The sequence below is a fragment of the Alosa sapidissima genome, chromosome 12 (genome assembly GCF_018492685.1).
Source record: "Alosa sapidissima isolate fAloSap1 chromosome 12, fAloSap1.pri, whole genome shotgun sequence".
NCBI classification, from domain to species: Eukaryota; Metazoa; Chordata; class Actinopteri; order Clupeiformes; family Clupeidae; genus Alosa; species Alosa sapidissima.
In genome coordinates, this window is record NC_055968.1 from 19045613 (window position 1) to 19061863 (window position 16251).

The 16251-nt window shown below is 43.6% G+C and overlaps 2 protein-coding genes across 3 annotated transcripts in view; both read left to right on the forward strand.

The window, feature by feature from the left end:
- The first annotated feature begins 289 nt into the window (after positions 1 to 289).
- On the forward strand, positions 290 to 13653 carry ephx4 (epoxide hydrolase 4). Of its 2 annotated transcripts, XM_042058135.1 has the most exons (8): positions 290 to 610; positions 731 to 864; positions 2164 to 2249; positions 4511 to 4668; positions 6538 to 6666; positions 7470 to 7573; positions 10580 to 10728; positions 12528 to 13653. In XM_042058135.1, the coding sequence occupies exons 1-8, from the start codon at positions 538 to 540 to the stop codon at positions 12766 to 12768; spliced, it is 1074 nt and encodes a 357-aa protein (XP_041914069.1). In that variant the 5' UTR covers positions 290 to 537; the 3' UTR covers positions 12769 to 13653. The 2 variants fall into 2 exon arrangements, with proteins under 2 accessions (XP_041914069.1, XP_041914068.1); XM_042058134.1 differs by having other exon boundaries at positions 290 to 864.
- Positions 13654 to 14763: 1110 nt separating this feature from the next.
- btbd8 (BTB domain containing 8) overlaps positions 14764 to 16251 on the forward strand; it is a 36614-nt gene continuing 35126 nt past the window's right edge. Inside the window, exons 1-2 of the mRNA XM_042058128.1 lie at positions 14764 to 15072; positions 16105 to 16115. Of these exons, the coding sequence (XP_041914062.1) occupies positions 15069 to 15072; positions 16105 to 16115 (15 nt within the window). The 5' untranslated portion in view covers positions 14764 to 15068. The remainder of the gene's footprint in view (positions 15073 to 16104; positions 16116 to 16251) is intronic.

The following is a 16251-nucleotide window of genomic DNA, read 5'->3' on the forward strand; positions in this document are numbered from 1 at the left end:
CCAATATAGGTAATCTTGGGATTGATTCACAGTATGTGTTTGATTGTTCACTGGCCTATAGACTATGACTATCGCCAAGATAAATTAATTTCATAATTAAGCATTTGGTAAATAATTTACGCGGAGAAGGAACATTGTAGACTATACGTGAGAATTAGGGAGGAAAGCCCAATTTTAAGACCGTCTGTTGTCCTATTCATCTTTTTAATGAGAATGCTAATTATAATAATCTATCAGTCTGCTCTGCAGTCCTGGCACGTGGAGAGGTTTTTGCTCGGAGCAAAGTCGCCTGCAGAGATTAGCTGATTTGGTACGTTCTGTGATGTTAACGTCACAATTTGGGGTTTAAAGAGAGGTGTTAAACACCTCTCGGACAAAGCAACCTTGCTGTCACACGCAAGCGTGAATTCTGACGTCCTGCGCTCCAGAGCATTTTTATTGAGCCCTTACTTTGAGATCCTCCCCGGTGGACAAGTAACCTAGTACGGTGGATGCTCTACCAACGGAGCTAGACGATTACAATGGTGTCCATCATTTATGGAACGACTGCCAATTAACGCAACAAATCGATACATAGCCACATCGTCTTCTGGACTTCAATATTCCCGCGGTAATGTAAAGATGGCGAGACTGCTCCACAACTTGCTGTTGTTGACAGTTCGACTCACGTTAAAGATCAGAGTTATAGGATATTGGTCTTTGATATACGGTTATTGTGCCCTCTGCACAGCCGTAGCGCTTCTGAAACTTTGGTGGAGCATCCTCATAAGGCCGTCAACAACCTTTCAGTGGGCAATAAGAGAGAACCCCCCTGCTTGCCTGAATGACACGTCCTTGGGAACACATTGCTACGTGAGAATAAAGGTAAGGTGTACGTTATATTACACGAAAGTCTCGACGTTCTGTTTGCATGGGTAGTACGAATGGAATCCTCCGAGCTTGGTGTGGGCTAGGCTGACAAATTGTGCTAGAGGCACACGCAAACGATATCAACAGAGGCGGGCCGGGCGTGAAATGAAATCGTGAGACATTTATTGACGAACCCCTTTTGAATATTGTTGTAACACTGGTTTATTTCCCCGCTTGTTGAAGCCTTGCATTTTCTGCTCAATGTTAATCGCAAACCGTTCCCCCCGTGGTGCTGAAGACAGCTCCGTGCGCAATTGGGCTTTGCTATCTGCTAGTGCTATTGATCAACAATGACAATGGGATGAATATTGGTCACTGACAGTTCTATGCGCTGTGTTCTGACTCAAACTTTCGATGTCGTTTCAACGCTGTGAGAAAGAAAAAATCAAAACAGATTTAATACTTCGCCTAGACTAATATTAAATGTATCAGTAGGTATTTGACGTACTTAACAGTAGTTAGGCTACAGTGTTTTCCCTCCGTCGTCACATACAGTATGTTGGGCACTGGCTGTTTTTAACAATTGTTTTCAGAAAGCACTTTAGAGAATGAGTAAAGCAAGCAATTAATAAAAGAAATGTATACAGCTTTAAATAAAGGATAACAGTTTTGTGCGCAACACTGAGGAGATGGGATATGTAACAACTATTTCTCAGAGAGCAGAGTACAGAGTTGAATAATGTTGATCATGGTTTACAGATCCTATAACTATGGGAGGCACAATCCAATCCATATTGTGAAATGTATTATGGCAGTGACTAGATATGAATTGGAACATAAATGTCAAAGTTGGGATAATGAATGTTGCGACTGTTAATATTGCCACAAAGTGTTTACAAGTCTGGTCTCCAACCTGCATATGTTTTATGGCCCTATAAAGTAGACAGCTGTGTGGAAATGAGGCTTGCATCAGGGCTGACAGTTACGCCGCTCGTGACAAAGGGCACCGAGGCATAAACATCAAAGACTGGCCTGTGTTTCTAAGCGTGACTGATAACTGTCTCTCATCTCTCTCTCTCTCTCTCTCTCTGCCACACTGTTCATTTTCATGTTTTTCTCTCCTTTTCTCTCTTTCCTTCCTCTTTCTCTTTTTGTATCTCTGCGTCCTTCTCACTTCTCTCTCTGTACCCCCGCCCAACTGGCTCTCCAACTCCATCTCTCTTTTCTTCCCCCCTCCATGCCACTGTCCACCACCATCTCTCGTTCTTCTTCCTCCTCTTCTCTCTGTGCTTCTCATCATCTGGACCACCGCAGGAGTCCGGTCTAAGGTTCCACTATGTGGCTGCAGGGGAGAGGGGCCGGCCACTCATGCTCCTGCTGCACGGCTTCCCAGAGTTCTGGTAAGGGAGTCCATGTGACACGCAGTCAGCACACCCACCTGGCACCTGCCCACCGTACCACCTGTCCATCAGGCTAAAGACATGGAGACATGTGTGTATGTAATGTGCATGTGTCTGTGAAAATGGCACACAACAAAGTACCTGAAACACGCTTGCACTCACCAAAGCACATAGCCGACGATGCTATAATCACTTGTCCGCAGAGAAATCTCCACTATGTAGGTTAACACTGTCAGTGTTTCCCATACATTGACTTATTTGTGGCGGCCCACCACAATATCAACACTGACCACCACGCAATGATTATCAATGTTGTACTATTTCAATTGGATGGAATTCTTTCCTTGTAGAGGTATGTGCACCTTTGTAAAGCCTCCTTGTTTCTCTGTCTCTCAACGAACCTACATGCATGTTTAAAGGCAACATTAATAATCCTGCAAGGCATAGAAGATGACTAGAAGGCTAAATTGTGCTTAAATCTGGTTAGCATCATAACCCTGCGCTAATTTGTTAAAAACTTTTGCATTCAAGTTAATTCTGCAAACCTACCACCACAAATAGAATTAAATTATGTGGGAAACACTGACTGTTATAGGACTTGGGTGTCTGATTTTTTGGATTTGGCTTTTAATCAAATAGTGAATATCTCAGTGTGGCTTCACAACAGTGGTAGATGGCATAGAGATCGGAGAGCATTTGGGAATTCTCTGTCCATATCAAAATGTCAATAAAAAATAATTTCCTTTATATTTGACAGATGGCTTTATTCGAAGCCAGCTTATAGGAATACCAATGTATGCTCCAACTGAGACTCAAACACTCAGCTATACCAGCTGTGCCATGGCATGTTTATTTATTATATATTCCATATAGGTTATTCTCATTCATATTATTTGCATATTGTTTTGTAGTTCTGTAATTGAAACCATTCCTGCAAAAAATCCCCCAATAAAACTCTCTGCTCTGTCTCTCACCACAGACTATCTCTGCTGTTTACTCGGTCTGTGCCCTTGTTTTGATTCCAAAGGCGTATTTTCTTCCGGATCATTTTTCACTTTAAGTGATATGAGGCACAACCACGGCAAGCACCATTGGGAGAGCGGGGGTGCTGTCAGAAGCCTTTAGCCTGACCGTAGCTCACGGAGGAGGAAAAGAGAAACAGAGAGAGAGAGATGGAGGGAGGGAGAGAGAGAAGGAGTGGACAGCCACTTCATTACCATGGCGTGGCTGCTTTCTGCTCCACTGGACATCCTCAAAACGAGCGGGAGAGATAGAGAAAGAAAGAGAGGGAGAGAGAGGAAGAGAGGCACACAGAGAGAGAGAGAGAGTCCACTGTTCTGCTACTGATGCAAAATGGAGGATTATGGAAAAAAGTCATAAGTGCAAAGTGGTGTTTTACCTTGACGTTTGAAGAATAGGAAGAAATGTGGGCGGTTATGGATGAGCCTCTGTGTGAGTGTGTGTTTGTGTGTGTGTGTGTGTGTGTGTGTGTGTGTGTGTATCAGTGTGTGGTGTATTGGAGCCTCGGCAGGCCTGTTTTATTTTAAACCTCATCTATATTCTAACATCCTGGGTTTTTTCGTTGCTGTGTGCTGATACTGAGTCATCAGAATCTCAGTCAGGCCTCTCCACCTTCTGCCGCTCTTCTCAGCTCCAGCTTCACGGCTGACAAGATCTTCAATTAGGGAGCTCACTCTCTCTTTTCCTCGATCTCTCTCTCTCTCTCTCTCTCTCTCTCTCTCTCTCTCTCTCACTCTCTCTTTTCCTCCCTCTCTCTTGTATTTCTCTTTCTCTCTCCCTCTTTCTCCATCTGTCACTCACTCTCCCTCCTATTCTGCAGGAAGAGCGTTGCCTGTCTGACTGAGCAGAATCTCCAATGTCTATAACCCTGAATTTTTCATTGGTCAGTGGTCACCCTCTCCACTGGAAACAGCCGTTGCTTTTTTAATCATTCATCCCAAGCAGCATGTTTTTTTTTTCTCCGCTCAAGTTCAAAGGCAATGTCTTGAGGAGTTGAGTGCAAATCTTCTGTGGAAACACAGTTTGGCTTGAGATTATCTTGAGGGTGACAGCTAGTGCAAAACTAAGTAAAGTTAAGACATTCTTAAATAGCGGAATACACAATTCTTTACTGTAATTAAAAGAGTTGCATAAGGCTGATTTTCTTGACATCGTCAACTTTGTGTTCATCTGACGGTACTCATTTAAACGCAGTGTGAAAATAAAAGGTCCCTGACAGTCTGTGTATTATGTTTATGTAGGTTTTCATGGCGCTACCAGCTACGAGAATTCAAAAGTGAGTTCCGTGTGGTTGCTGTGGATATGCGAGGCTATGGAGAGTCTGACCAGCCGCTCTCTACGGACAGCTACCGTCTCGACTACTTGGTCACTGATGTGAAGGACATAGTGGAATATCTGGGTGAGCTCTGTTATTCTCTCCTTCTCTCTCACTCTATCATTCTCTATCTCTCTGCTTCTACTCTTGTCCCTGTTTTTCTCTCACCTTATCCACAAGCCCTAAAATAACGGTTGAATAATTATCCAGTCTGTAAGGTTGCTCTGAGGTGATAAGATAGGGCAGGTTTTCAGTAAGCATGTTTGACCTTGGTGAGGTCATTTCGGTCCATTTCTTTCCTCTCCCTACAGCTCCCAGAACTGGAGTCTGGCCCATATCATGCTACCTACAGTGTTGATATGCTGTAATGATATCTTAATATACCTTTCTGGCCTACACTCAATTTTTCTCACTTCGGTCTTCCTTGTCGTTTCATTGTCTCCCTATGCATGGCTTCGGTTAGTCACTTAAGCTGTTTAATTGACCCCATCAGTCTTCCTCATCATTACCGTCAAGAAAGACAAATGGCGATGTCTTGGAGTGCTGTTTTAGTGTCTGTCGTTGACTCACTGATGAGGTCAGAGGGAGGGCTGCTGAAGGACTTGCCGTGGCACATCAGGGTGAAACTCATCCTCCCCTGGTGGCATTGTCCCGGGCCCACGGGCTCCGCAGCACCCGCTCCAGTCCGACTCATCAGAGCACGGGGCAGCGTTTGCCTCTGACAGGTCACTGAGCAACCAGCCGGCTAATTCATGCCCCATGTCCCAAACATTCTCCCCTCATAGTTGACTCATGTTCCCCCACTAGAGCCTCTGTAGTCTCCTTATGAAATAAGACAACTCTGCCTTCCCTTAGGGTTCAGGGGAACCCCTTAAATTAAAACCAGGCTGTTCTCCCCTAAAAGCCCGACATGGTGTCCAGAGTGTGTTTACACACTTCTGCGTATGAGTCAGACAACACATTATGTGTGCACATGACACTTGGTTTTCCTTCACACTCCCTCCCAGAGCCTCATACAGTAGATGTATCACGCATCTCGCACGTCCTCACCCCTGATTCCAAACGTTTGAGTCGCCCGCTGACAGATAAGGGACAGAGATGGGGACAGTGTTGTGTCCAGCGGCGAGAAGGAATGAATGACGGGATGAACTGATGAGGAGATTATTTAGTGAGGCTGGTTAATATGATCAGAGTGCCTCCGGGGAGGAAATGGTGACCTTGATCTGCCATCTTAAGTGGCTGAAATTAGATTGTGTGTGTGTGTGTGTGTGTGTGTGTGTGTGTGTGTGTGTGTGTGTGTGTGTGTGAGTGAGGGGGGCGGGGGGGCACGGGGGGTAGCAGAGAGAGTGGACCGGTGGTAGGAGTGTGTGGGGTGGGCGGCAGGCACAGTACTTTTCCAGCGGTATCCTGATAGGACCTTGCTAAGGACTGGTGCCTCCCCTCCACCCTGTGCCCTCCTCTCCCCGCTGCGCTAAGTGAACTCATATTAGGGCCTTTTCTGCTCCACTGATTCTAATGTGCCCTCATCAAATGCACACACTGTCGCACACACACACACACACACACACACACACACACACACACACACACACACACACACACACACACAAACACACACACACAACACACACACTCATACTCATAACTGCAAATTCAAAGGTCATAAAAAAACACACGTTCTGTTCCAACACCTGTCCCATCCCATCTTACAGTTATGCTCAAAATGCAGAGATGCATCACAACTAACACAGATACACAAAATGATACCAAAATACAAAAGTACATTAATATAGACACACATTCACATGTGTTGGCCTGCAGGCATTCACAAGCACTAACACAAAATACTCACATAAAGATAGTCACTCACTAAAGAATAAAGGATGGTTCCCTCTCTTTCTCCCTGTCTCTCTTTCACGCTCGCTGACCCCCCCCACCCCTCTCTCTCCCCAGGTTATAACAGATGTTTCCTGGTGGGGCATGACTGGGGCGGGACCGTTGCGTGGCTCTTTGCCATCCACTACCCAGAGATGGTGGTCAAACTCATTGTGCTCAATAGCCCTCATCCCTCTGTCCTCCAAGGTGAGCTTTCTGTGTCTCAGAAGCCGTCTCTGTCAGGTACACATGAACACACTCTCTCTCTCTCTCTCTCTCTCTCTCACACACACACACACACACACACACACACACACACACGGACACATAGTAAGTCAAAATTTGTCATTTTCTCTCTCCTCTTTATCCTCTCCTCTCTGCTAGTCTGCTCTCCTTGCCTCCCCTCTCTCTCCTCTTCTCCTCTCTTTCTCACTGCCTCTCCTCCCTTCTTCCCCCTCATTCTCTCTGCTTTCCTCCCCTCTCCAACTGTTCCTCCTTCCCTCTAGCCCGCTCTCTCCTCTCCTCTCCTGTCTTCCTCTCTGGTGCCTGAATGGCCCTCATGTGGTGAGGCGTGCCTGGAGTATCTGTCCGAGCGGCGAGATGTGTTTCTAAACTCGTTAATGTGATTAGCATCAGTCATTAGGAGGAGGCCTTATTATTTCGCCCTCCAAGTGATCCTATCGAGTGGATCCAGCCTCCCATCTGTCACCCCTCCCTGCCTGCCCTCCCTGTCACCCCCCCTCCCTCCTTTAGGGTTGGGTTGAACTTGTAATTATATGGCTGGCATGGGCAGAGGAGGGCATCTTTTTAAAACAGGCCTCTCACGCACTTGTGTCTGTGCTGTTTGTCACGCATGTGACTCTTTCTCTGCCAAATGCATTATGTGAAGGGCTGGTTTTATCCACACCTGTTGGCTGACTGTGCTTTTCTCTACTTCCCACTCTTTTCTCCTCTTTTCACTCTTTTTATTTTCTCTTCTCTTTTTTGTCTCTCTCTCTCCTTCTTTCCAGATTATGCCCTACGCCACCCCAGTCAGCTCCTCAAATCCAGTCACTTCTTTTTCTTCCAGCTGCCCCGCTTCCCTGAGCTCATGCTCTCTATCAACGACTTTAAGGTGGGCTACTAATGTGTGTGTGTGTGTGTGTGTGTGTGCGTGGGTGTGTGTCTATGTGTGTGTTTTAGTGTTATGTTTTTTTTTGTTGTTGCATATGGCAGGAAAAAGGGGGAGAGAGAGAAAGATGACAAAGGGGGCTCTGGCTTTCGATCAATGAATATCCCATCAGGCTTTTTAAGTGCTGTTTTTTGGGTGTCCCAGGTCGTAGTGTTGGACGGCCTCCCACTGGCAGGGCCCAGCGTCGTTTGTTTGGTGGATGGCCACCCCATAAACCGCGTGATGGAGCACTCCCTGGGTGAGGGAGACGCTGGTGCTCAGCAAAGCTGCCATTTATTTACCTTCGGCGCATTGCTGGGATGTTTTATCTATCTTACGAGACGGGTTTCGTCGCAAAGGCATTACCGCCGAAGGCAAGCCTTTACTGTATTTCAAGTTGGGCTGTGGGAGTTTGTCAGTTGCAAACCTTGTGGCGTTGCCAAGAGAATCTGTCTGTCTGTCTGAGGCCAGGCCTGTGATTCTGTCTCATCCTCAAACCGAGGAACGAGACTCACAGTCAAAATGCGAAAGGACCTGGGAGCCCATCCAAACACAGTGACGAGGCACACATAAGCATCAAAGCAAAACCAAAGCTGTCTATTTGATTTAGTGGTCAGAATACAAAGTCCAAGAATATAAAGCATTGACATTTGAGATGAAAATTGTAAAACATTTGATTTATTATGCTAGAGTGTCCAGGCATTGTAACACTGGTAGCTCTGTGACCGTAGAAACACCGTAGAAACTCCCATCTGTTTCCACTCCTGATTCACACTGCAGACAAAAACAGCAGCAATGACTCTTGCTAATGGGTGCATAGACCAATTATCTCTAAGGATGGGCTGGATCAATGATCCCCATTGTGCTGACTTGGATAGCAATATTGGAGGCCTGGTCAAAGTAATTATCTCTATTGGGTAATTAATCGAATCACTGACCTATTATGAATCTACAACTGGTTTGTGGTGGAGACATGGGTTCACCAGCCATGCAACCAAAAAATATGCTTGTTATCCATCAAGGAAAGTACATAATTGTTATGTTAACATTATATTGTTAACATTATATACCCTAGGGTATATGGCACTGGGATTTGTGTATTTGTTGTAAATAATCTGGAATATGTCAGATTGTAAACATTAAATATTTCCAGTTGGATTTTAAAATTAGTCAGAATTGTTGTTAGTGTTTGTGCATAAAATGTGTCATCTGGGGAGAGACAGAATAACATTTATGTTTTGCATGTACATTTTGTAATTGACTAAGTATGCAGTTAGCAAGGCATGATGACATGATCTCGTCAAATTCCTTTAAGGACCACAATGCTGCTTTCAGCATATTTAGATAGTCAGGGACGATCCTTGCCATCCTAATAAGTATATATACTCTTTTGATCCTGTGAGGGAAATAATAATAATCAATAGCTCTAGACCTACTACTAATGTTAGATAGCACTGAAATGAATGGCTAAACAACCACTGTTATAAAAGTCAAATAGGCAACATGGAAAGAAAAATACTGCTCTGGTAAAATCAGATGTTTTATTTATTAATGCATTGTGGTGCCCTAGTTTTGGTTACAAAAAAGTGCAGACAGCACTTTTAATCAAGTGAAAATCGGAACTGGGATGGGCTGTTTTGTGGGATTAATTAAATGAATACTATGTAATGTTTATTGGATTGTAGTTTACTTCTTATGTTTAATGTGGATATTAGATACAATGCTGAAATCCTTCAGATAATGAAACAAATGTTCCTTTATGGTCAGGTTAAAGAAAATGATGTGACTCTGTTTTATAATCTCACAATGGTGTGACTGGAGCATGAAATACAGATTTGTGATTACATGACGTGTCATTAATAGGAATAGGAGTGAATTGTTCAGACACAACTAAACTGTAATGAGCGTTATGAACATTTGGATAATATAGTGATATTGATGTGAATTATACATTTTCAGTAGGTACATCCAGAGTTTGTATTCAGGGATGCAGTGGTGCTATTTTCGTGAGTTTCAACAGAGAGCCAGCCATAAACTGTGAGATCTATGTTATGATGCCAAGTTTGTCAGCTAAGCTTGTCAGTGCACCTCTCCTAATTACCTTGTAATAACACAACACACCTGCCACGCACGCTTGAGTTACACCACACAGCACTGCTGCCTCAGCACTAGGAAGGAAGGAATTTTTGCTGTTTGACTATAGTGTAGTTGAACAATTATGCCTTTGTGAAACCAGTGGAATCACAAACTTTTTACCTCAGAACATTCCTTGCAGGTATTGTCATACAGTAGATGATGAAAATGTCCAGAATGACAACACATTCAGTGGTGCACCATCAGATCATGTTATATTACACCTTGGAATCAGTCACTCTCTGTATACATCAACCACAAGGTGCTGTGACTCCTGTCAGGGTGAGGTGTGACCCAGGGGCACCAGTACCCTTACAAGCTGACCTCCAGCAGCGCTGCTGTGTCTGCCAGTGCTGAGCTCTGCCTCATCCTGGCTCTGTGGTCCGCCCCTCAGGCTTCCTCTTCTCCCTGGACCCATTAATATGGCAGTGGGGGCTAGCCAGGCCAGGTGCCTGACCGAGCTGCGGGTGGCACTGATGTGAGTAAGGCTGTCAGGGACTGTCGCCTCGATAACCCGGAGAGAAGCCGAGAGCGTAATTGAATAGGATTTTGTGGAGGGAGTTTGGCCATCACAAAAAAGTAGTCTCTCTTTTCTCAGTTTATTTAGCTTCCGGACTCTCCTATTAGTGTTTTTATTCTATTTAGCTCTATTGCTTTATTCCTCCTACTCCTTCCATTCTTCCTAATCCTCCTCTATCACTCTGCCTTTATCCTTCTCCACCTCTTATGTCATCCTTGCTCAGTAAATATCTTTTCTCCTTTTATACTTCATTCTGTTACACCATACTCTTAACTCCCTACCCACTACTCTTCCTCTCTGTCCCCATCCGCACTTAGGCTTTAAAGAGTCTGTTCACCAGCCGCAACACGGGGATTGGACGCAAGGGCCGCTGGCTAACCACTGAGGACCTGGAGACCTACCTCTACAACTTCTCCCAGCCCGGGGCCCTGACTGGGGCACTCAACTACTTCAGGAGCATCTTTAAGTGAGTTAGCCGACCAGCAGACAATAAAACATAATATACAGTAGTACTTGGTTTGGTTGGATGGGGGAATGAATCTAATTTTGAGTAAGTGGCATGCTCCAGGATTCTATAAATAAACACTTGGGTGAAAGTGCACAGCTGTGTTACTAAATCAGTAGAGTATTGGGGGTTTACCCAGCCAGCTGTTTTGGTGTTGAGGTTGTTTCACTGTTGCCCTCTAGTGTTTGTAGACTGAAACATGTGCATGCTTGTGGTTCTGCATTTTGTATTTTTTATTTGGCACATACATCCAGCTGACTAAATTCTATGGGTCCAACTTACATCTATAGTACAGTTTCCAATTATGTATTCTGTTATTTTATGTCAGTCATATTATTCATGGGGTTTCCAAGTTGCAACCAAGTGACCCAAGCTCTTTGGTACAAAGCTTCCATTGATGATACAAGGAGCAATTTGAGGTCAGAAGTATCTTTGTATCTGTTCCATTACAAAGGAGAATGGAATGGAAACTATTTAATTGGGTCACAATCTGCTTTTTGTCTTGCTGTGAGCTTTGTGACTTCGACATGCACGGCCCTCTATGCACTGAACTCTCTAGCCTGACTTTGTCAGATGGGACGCCCAGTGTTAGCTTACAACTAGGCTCACTTGAGGCACTATGCACAAATTTATCTGTTACAACCATCCAAATAGAGACAGATGATAAAGCTCACCAAAAGCAATACTATTTTTTGTTTTTTTCATATACATTTAAAAGATTGAGAGATTGCAGACATACGCCAAAAGTGTAGTTACTCAATTCAGCATTGCCACACGCAGTACAAAGTCCTTTTTTTAATGATTGTTTTGCAGATCTTTAACTACACTCTCAGCATTCACCTACAGCATGCACATAGAATATCCTGTATATTCAGTCCGTTATTGCACAGATTGTTTCCTCCTCACTTGACAAGTAGTTCACAACATTTGTTTACGAGCATGTGAGATGAACATACATGGCTGAGCCCTCCATCTGTTCCCAGAGTAGTTGTTTGTGGTGTGGGTCCTTTTCCCTCTCAAGGCGGGGAATTGACGTGTATGAAATCAGCTGAACTCAGATGGTTGTATATCTGCTCTAAAGTGTGCCATATGAAAACATTCACTAATGCAAGCAAGCGTAACTAGTTGGAGCTTGGAGCGGTATGAGAATAGAAGTCTGTGGGTGAAATTGAGGCTGGCGCAGGTTTGTCAGATGCTGGGTGCAAATATGCAGGTTCTCCATGTCTCATTATATTATATTATCATAAACATTATAATGTATTTATATGCTGTAATATATTGTCAGTGTAATATCATGTGTTGTCTATTATTACAAGTAGTTGTTGTAATTGTAGTAATTGTTTTTTTATGTTTCTGTAAAGATGAGGAAAGTAAATGTACCTTGCACCTAGGTAGGTACCTTGTCATTTTAAAACTGTTGAACCAAGCCTAGTCAATATGCTACTATCCTGGTTAATGTGTTGGAAAAGACAGGGAGTGCTTTGCAGATGGTCCATGGGTTTTGCTTTACAGATACATCAAAAGGATTTACATCCTATGGTGTGTTTCTGCTCCAGTTGACTTGATACTTTTCCATGCAGAAGCATAAGAGATGTTATGCTCAGGTTAAAATAATTTAAAGTACATCACATCATATAAGAATGTCACTTGACATTATGTACATCACATATGATAATGTATCTCTGCATAATGTATTTAGCATTCGTTTCTGGGTGCGTCTGTTTTCATTTCTTTCTGTTTTATTTCTCCTCCATCATCAGCTACTTGCCGCTCAGTCATAATGACGTGAGGGCTCCAGTGCTGCTGCTGTGGGGGGAGCGCGATGCCTTCATGGAGCAGGAGATGGCCGAGGCCTGCCGCATCTACATCCGCAACCACTTCCGCCTCAACATCATCTCGGGGGCCAGCCACTGGCTCCAGCAAGACCAGCCCGACATCGTCAACACCCTCATATGGACCTTCCTCAAGGAGGGAGAGTGCCGTAAAATCTACAGGAACTGAACGGAGCCTCCGGACGGAACCTTTTCCCTCCCACTCCCTCCTCGCCAAAGAGGGTTGTTCCTCTTCGTCCCTCCCCCTCCTCCCTTTTCCCCTGTTCCCCATGTGAGGGAGTGTGGCAAGAGGGTGGTGGGATGCATGAGGGGATAAGAGAATGCCTGTGAAAAAATTCAACCAACATTAAGATAATGCAATCGTTCTTTTCAATTTAACACATCTCAGATATTTTTTTAAAGATGTCAAAGTTAAAGCAGGGGGAGAAAACAAAACAAACGAACGTTTAGAGAAAAAGCACATTTTTATCAGAGGGAACACAGAGTAGCGTGTTTCACCTGTTTTCCCAGATGTTTTTTGCACATGACATTCGCCTTAAGAGTTTGTTGGTAATGACATTTTACAGAGAACAAAAATAACTAAAGTGTGTGGCAAAATCTCCTCATGAGTTTGTATTGTGTGGTGCCTTTTTGACTTAAAATTGTACCATTTCTTGCGATGTAAAGTTGTGCCATGTCCTTTTGAGGTTGAGCTGTGGCGTGTGTCTGCTATCCTGTAAGTGTCACCAGATCGCTACTCTCTTCTGACACCTTTCCCTCTGGGATCTCACTGTACCCCCCCCCCTCCCTCTCTCTATCAGGTAGTGTTGTCTTAAAGAACAAGAAAAATCTATTATTTTGTAATATTCTAATGATTTTTTGCGCAGATATTTCAGAATGTTGTTATTTTGATCTTCCTGTATGATAGGGGCAACAATCAACTACTGTAAACAGTGATGGTTAAATATTGTGCACTTTTTGTATCTCTTCCTAAACACTTGCATTTATGAAATTCACTGAGCCAGTTCTGCACACCATTTTGATTTTCTAAGCAAATAAATACTAGCTAGAAGCCTTCTCAGAGCCATGTTTGTTCTTCTCATCCATGTTCCGACAAATTGACAGACCAAAGCCAGCACTTTCAAAGACCCTCTTAGTATCACAGTCATGCACAGGCTGACTCCGCTTTTCAGGATGTCAAACAGTTATGGTAATTCATCCTCTTATCAAAACAAGACCCACATGCTGGTGGCCAGCCGACAGGCATTGGGGACTTACAGGGAGCCGTATCGTTGATGGTGTCTTTGTCCTGCCCTTCTCAGCCAAGCGTGACCCAGTTGCAGAATCACATCATGGACCAGGCATTTAGATGCATGGGAGGGGAGAGGGGACAACCATGTCCTCCTTCAGACTGGCTCTTTCTTGTCCTCATGAGGTGTGCCCATCTGTGCCCAAGACAGATAGAGAGCATAATGCCAGCCATCTTGGGTGCATAACATGCTCCTGTCTGTCATCCGCACCATAAATGCTCATTTCAGCTTTAGGCTCTTTAAGGAATTTTGATTGCCTTCTTATACTAGGCCTACTGTTGGCAGTAGGTAACACATTCAAGGTCAAAGCCATCATCACTGCTGTTAGTGCTCCAGTAACCTTCCATTTGTCAGACAACTGAGGAGTGGGTTCCCAGACAGGGAGACCTAGTTCTAGATTTAAGAGTCTCTTTAGTGGACCAAAGTATATAGTCTAAAATGAGGTTTAGTCCCTGGAAACTGAAAGTTTCCAACTGGGCCTAGGTTATTTTGGTGAGGAGGAAATGGTAGACTAATGACAGCTAAATAACCAGTATTGTGAGGAATAGGGAAGGCAAGGATGAGGATGAGCAAAGAATCCAGCAGGCCTCGTGGAGACCCCCCCAATCTGTGTTTACAGGTAAGGTAAACATGTAGGCTAAAAGATTTGCACACAGTTCTCCTGTGGACAGCAAATACCACTGCACTGAACCAGGCATCATTATGCGCTACCCTTGGATCCTATATGCTTATCCTATCAACATAGTCAGTAACACACTGAGAAGACACAATCATTTTGTAAAAAATAAAAATGCGATTCAAACCTTATGCGCAACATCCAGCATGGGGTACCTCCTGGGCGGGGATACTTGATGACGTCATTGTTGTGAAGCAGCGTGGTGTAGTGAAATGACAGGGAAGGACGCTATCCATTTGTTGTGGGTCCAGTAGACACAAAGAGGTGTGAGCAATGTACGAGTTTATTCAGAAACACTAACCACTGCCTTTCTTTTGGATTTGATTGCAATAGGTTTTTTGTTGTTGCGTGGAGCGCTGTAGTTCCGTTTATCAGTTCAGTTAGTGACGCTGACGTTACCAAGGCTTGCAAACATGTTGGCTGGCTAGCTTGGTAACTAGCAGCAACTTACACACCTACCTACCATTGATTTGTGTTTTTGAAGGAGGAGGCATATGGAACGAAATGTGTAAGTGAATTTTTTGACTGCTATGGGATTAGCCAACCTTTCTTTATTTTATTAACATTACCTATGCGATATAGATATGTGCAAATACAGAACTTAATTTCTGCTGAAAGTAGCGGCTTTGGCTTGGGTAGCTAGCCTAGCTGTCGGCGATAGCTAACTCGCTAGCATGGGCGTTAGCTTGGGATGCTAGCAGCATATTCTGCTGACAGGTACAGCCCTCTTGAGTACTTAGTGTAGGCAACCAAGGGGCCAAGATACTGTTAACTTAACACTTCATTCGGTATACGTCTGTGCCGAAATTATATAATATCGGGGAGTTGCAATGCTCAATATATCTCATGTTAGCACATTGTTAACATGTGATACCCACCACCCATTCAAAAATTGCCTCGGTTGCCTTGCTGGTTGAAGAGTTTTGAAATAAGGTCGAACCGAAAAACTGTTTTGAAAAAACTGTAAAATGTATTGTCATGTTTGAAGAATGTAAAGTTACATATTTAAATGTTAATTATAGCGTTGTAGACTAGGCCACAGTGTTGTTGTGTTTACTGTACTTGTATTCTGAATCATACTTAGCTTTATTAGCCTGAAATGAATGAACACGTTCATGGTTGCAACTCACTTTCACGAGGAAGGAGTGACCAAGCGTTTGGACTATATTGTATAATTCAGCTTGGCAATTAAAACAAACGTGCTCTTGAAATCATGCACAATGCATTTGTTGTTACTTTTTGTTTGTTTCCCGTGAACATAAGCAGAACCACTATTTGTATTGCGTATTATGTGTCACTTGGTTTAATCGTCATTGATTGTCACCAGTGTATGTTATAAACTCTGTAGTGTATCGATAAATTGATCAGTTCTATGTATGTGCTATAGTTAGCCTTTAACTTAGTTTTGTTCAAAGGTCACACATTATATTTATCAGTGTTTCCTGAATGGCATATAGGTCCTACAAAGCAATACTGACATGCACTTCTCTTACTTATCTCCTCTTTGAGGTGTGGTAAATTACAATTGAAACACGGCCAGTGTTGGAGAGGGTAAGACCTTCAGGGAGCCATTCAATAGGATTTCATAATTTGTTTGTAAAGGACAACAACATCAGGCACACTGCTTCTCAAGTAAAGACTGACAATTCCTCATTTAGGTTAACAGCTAATGAGAGAATGTTCATTC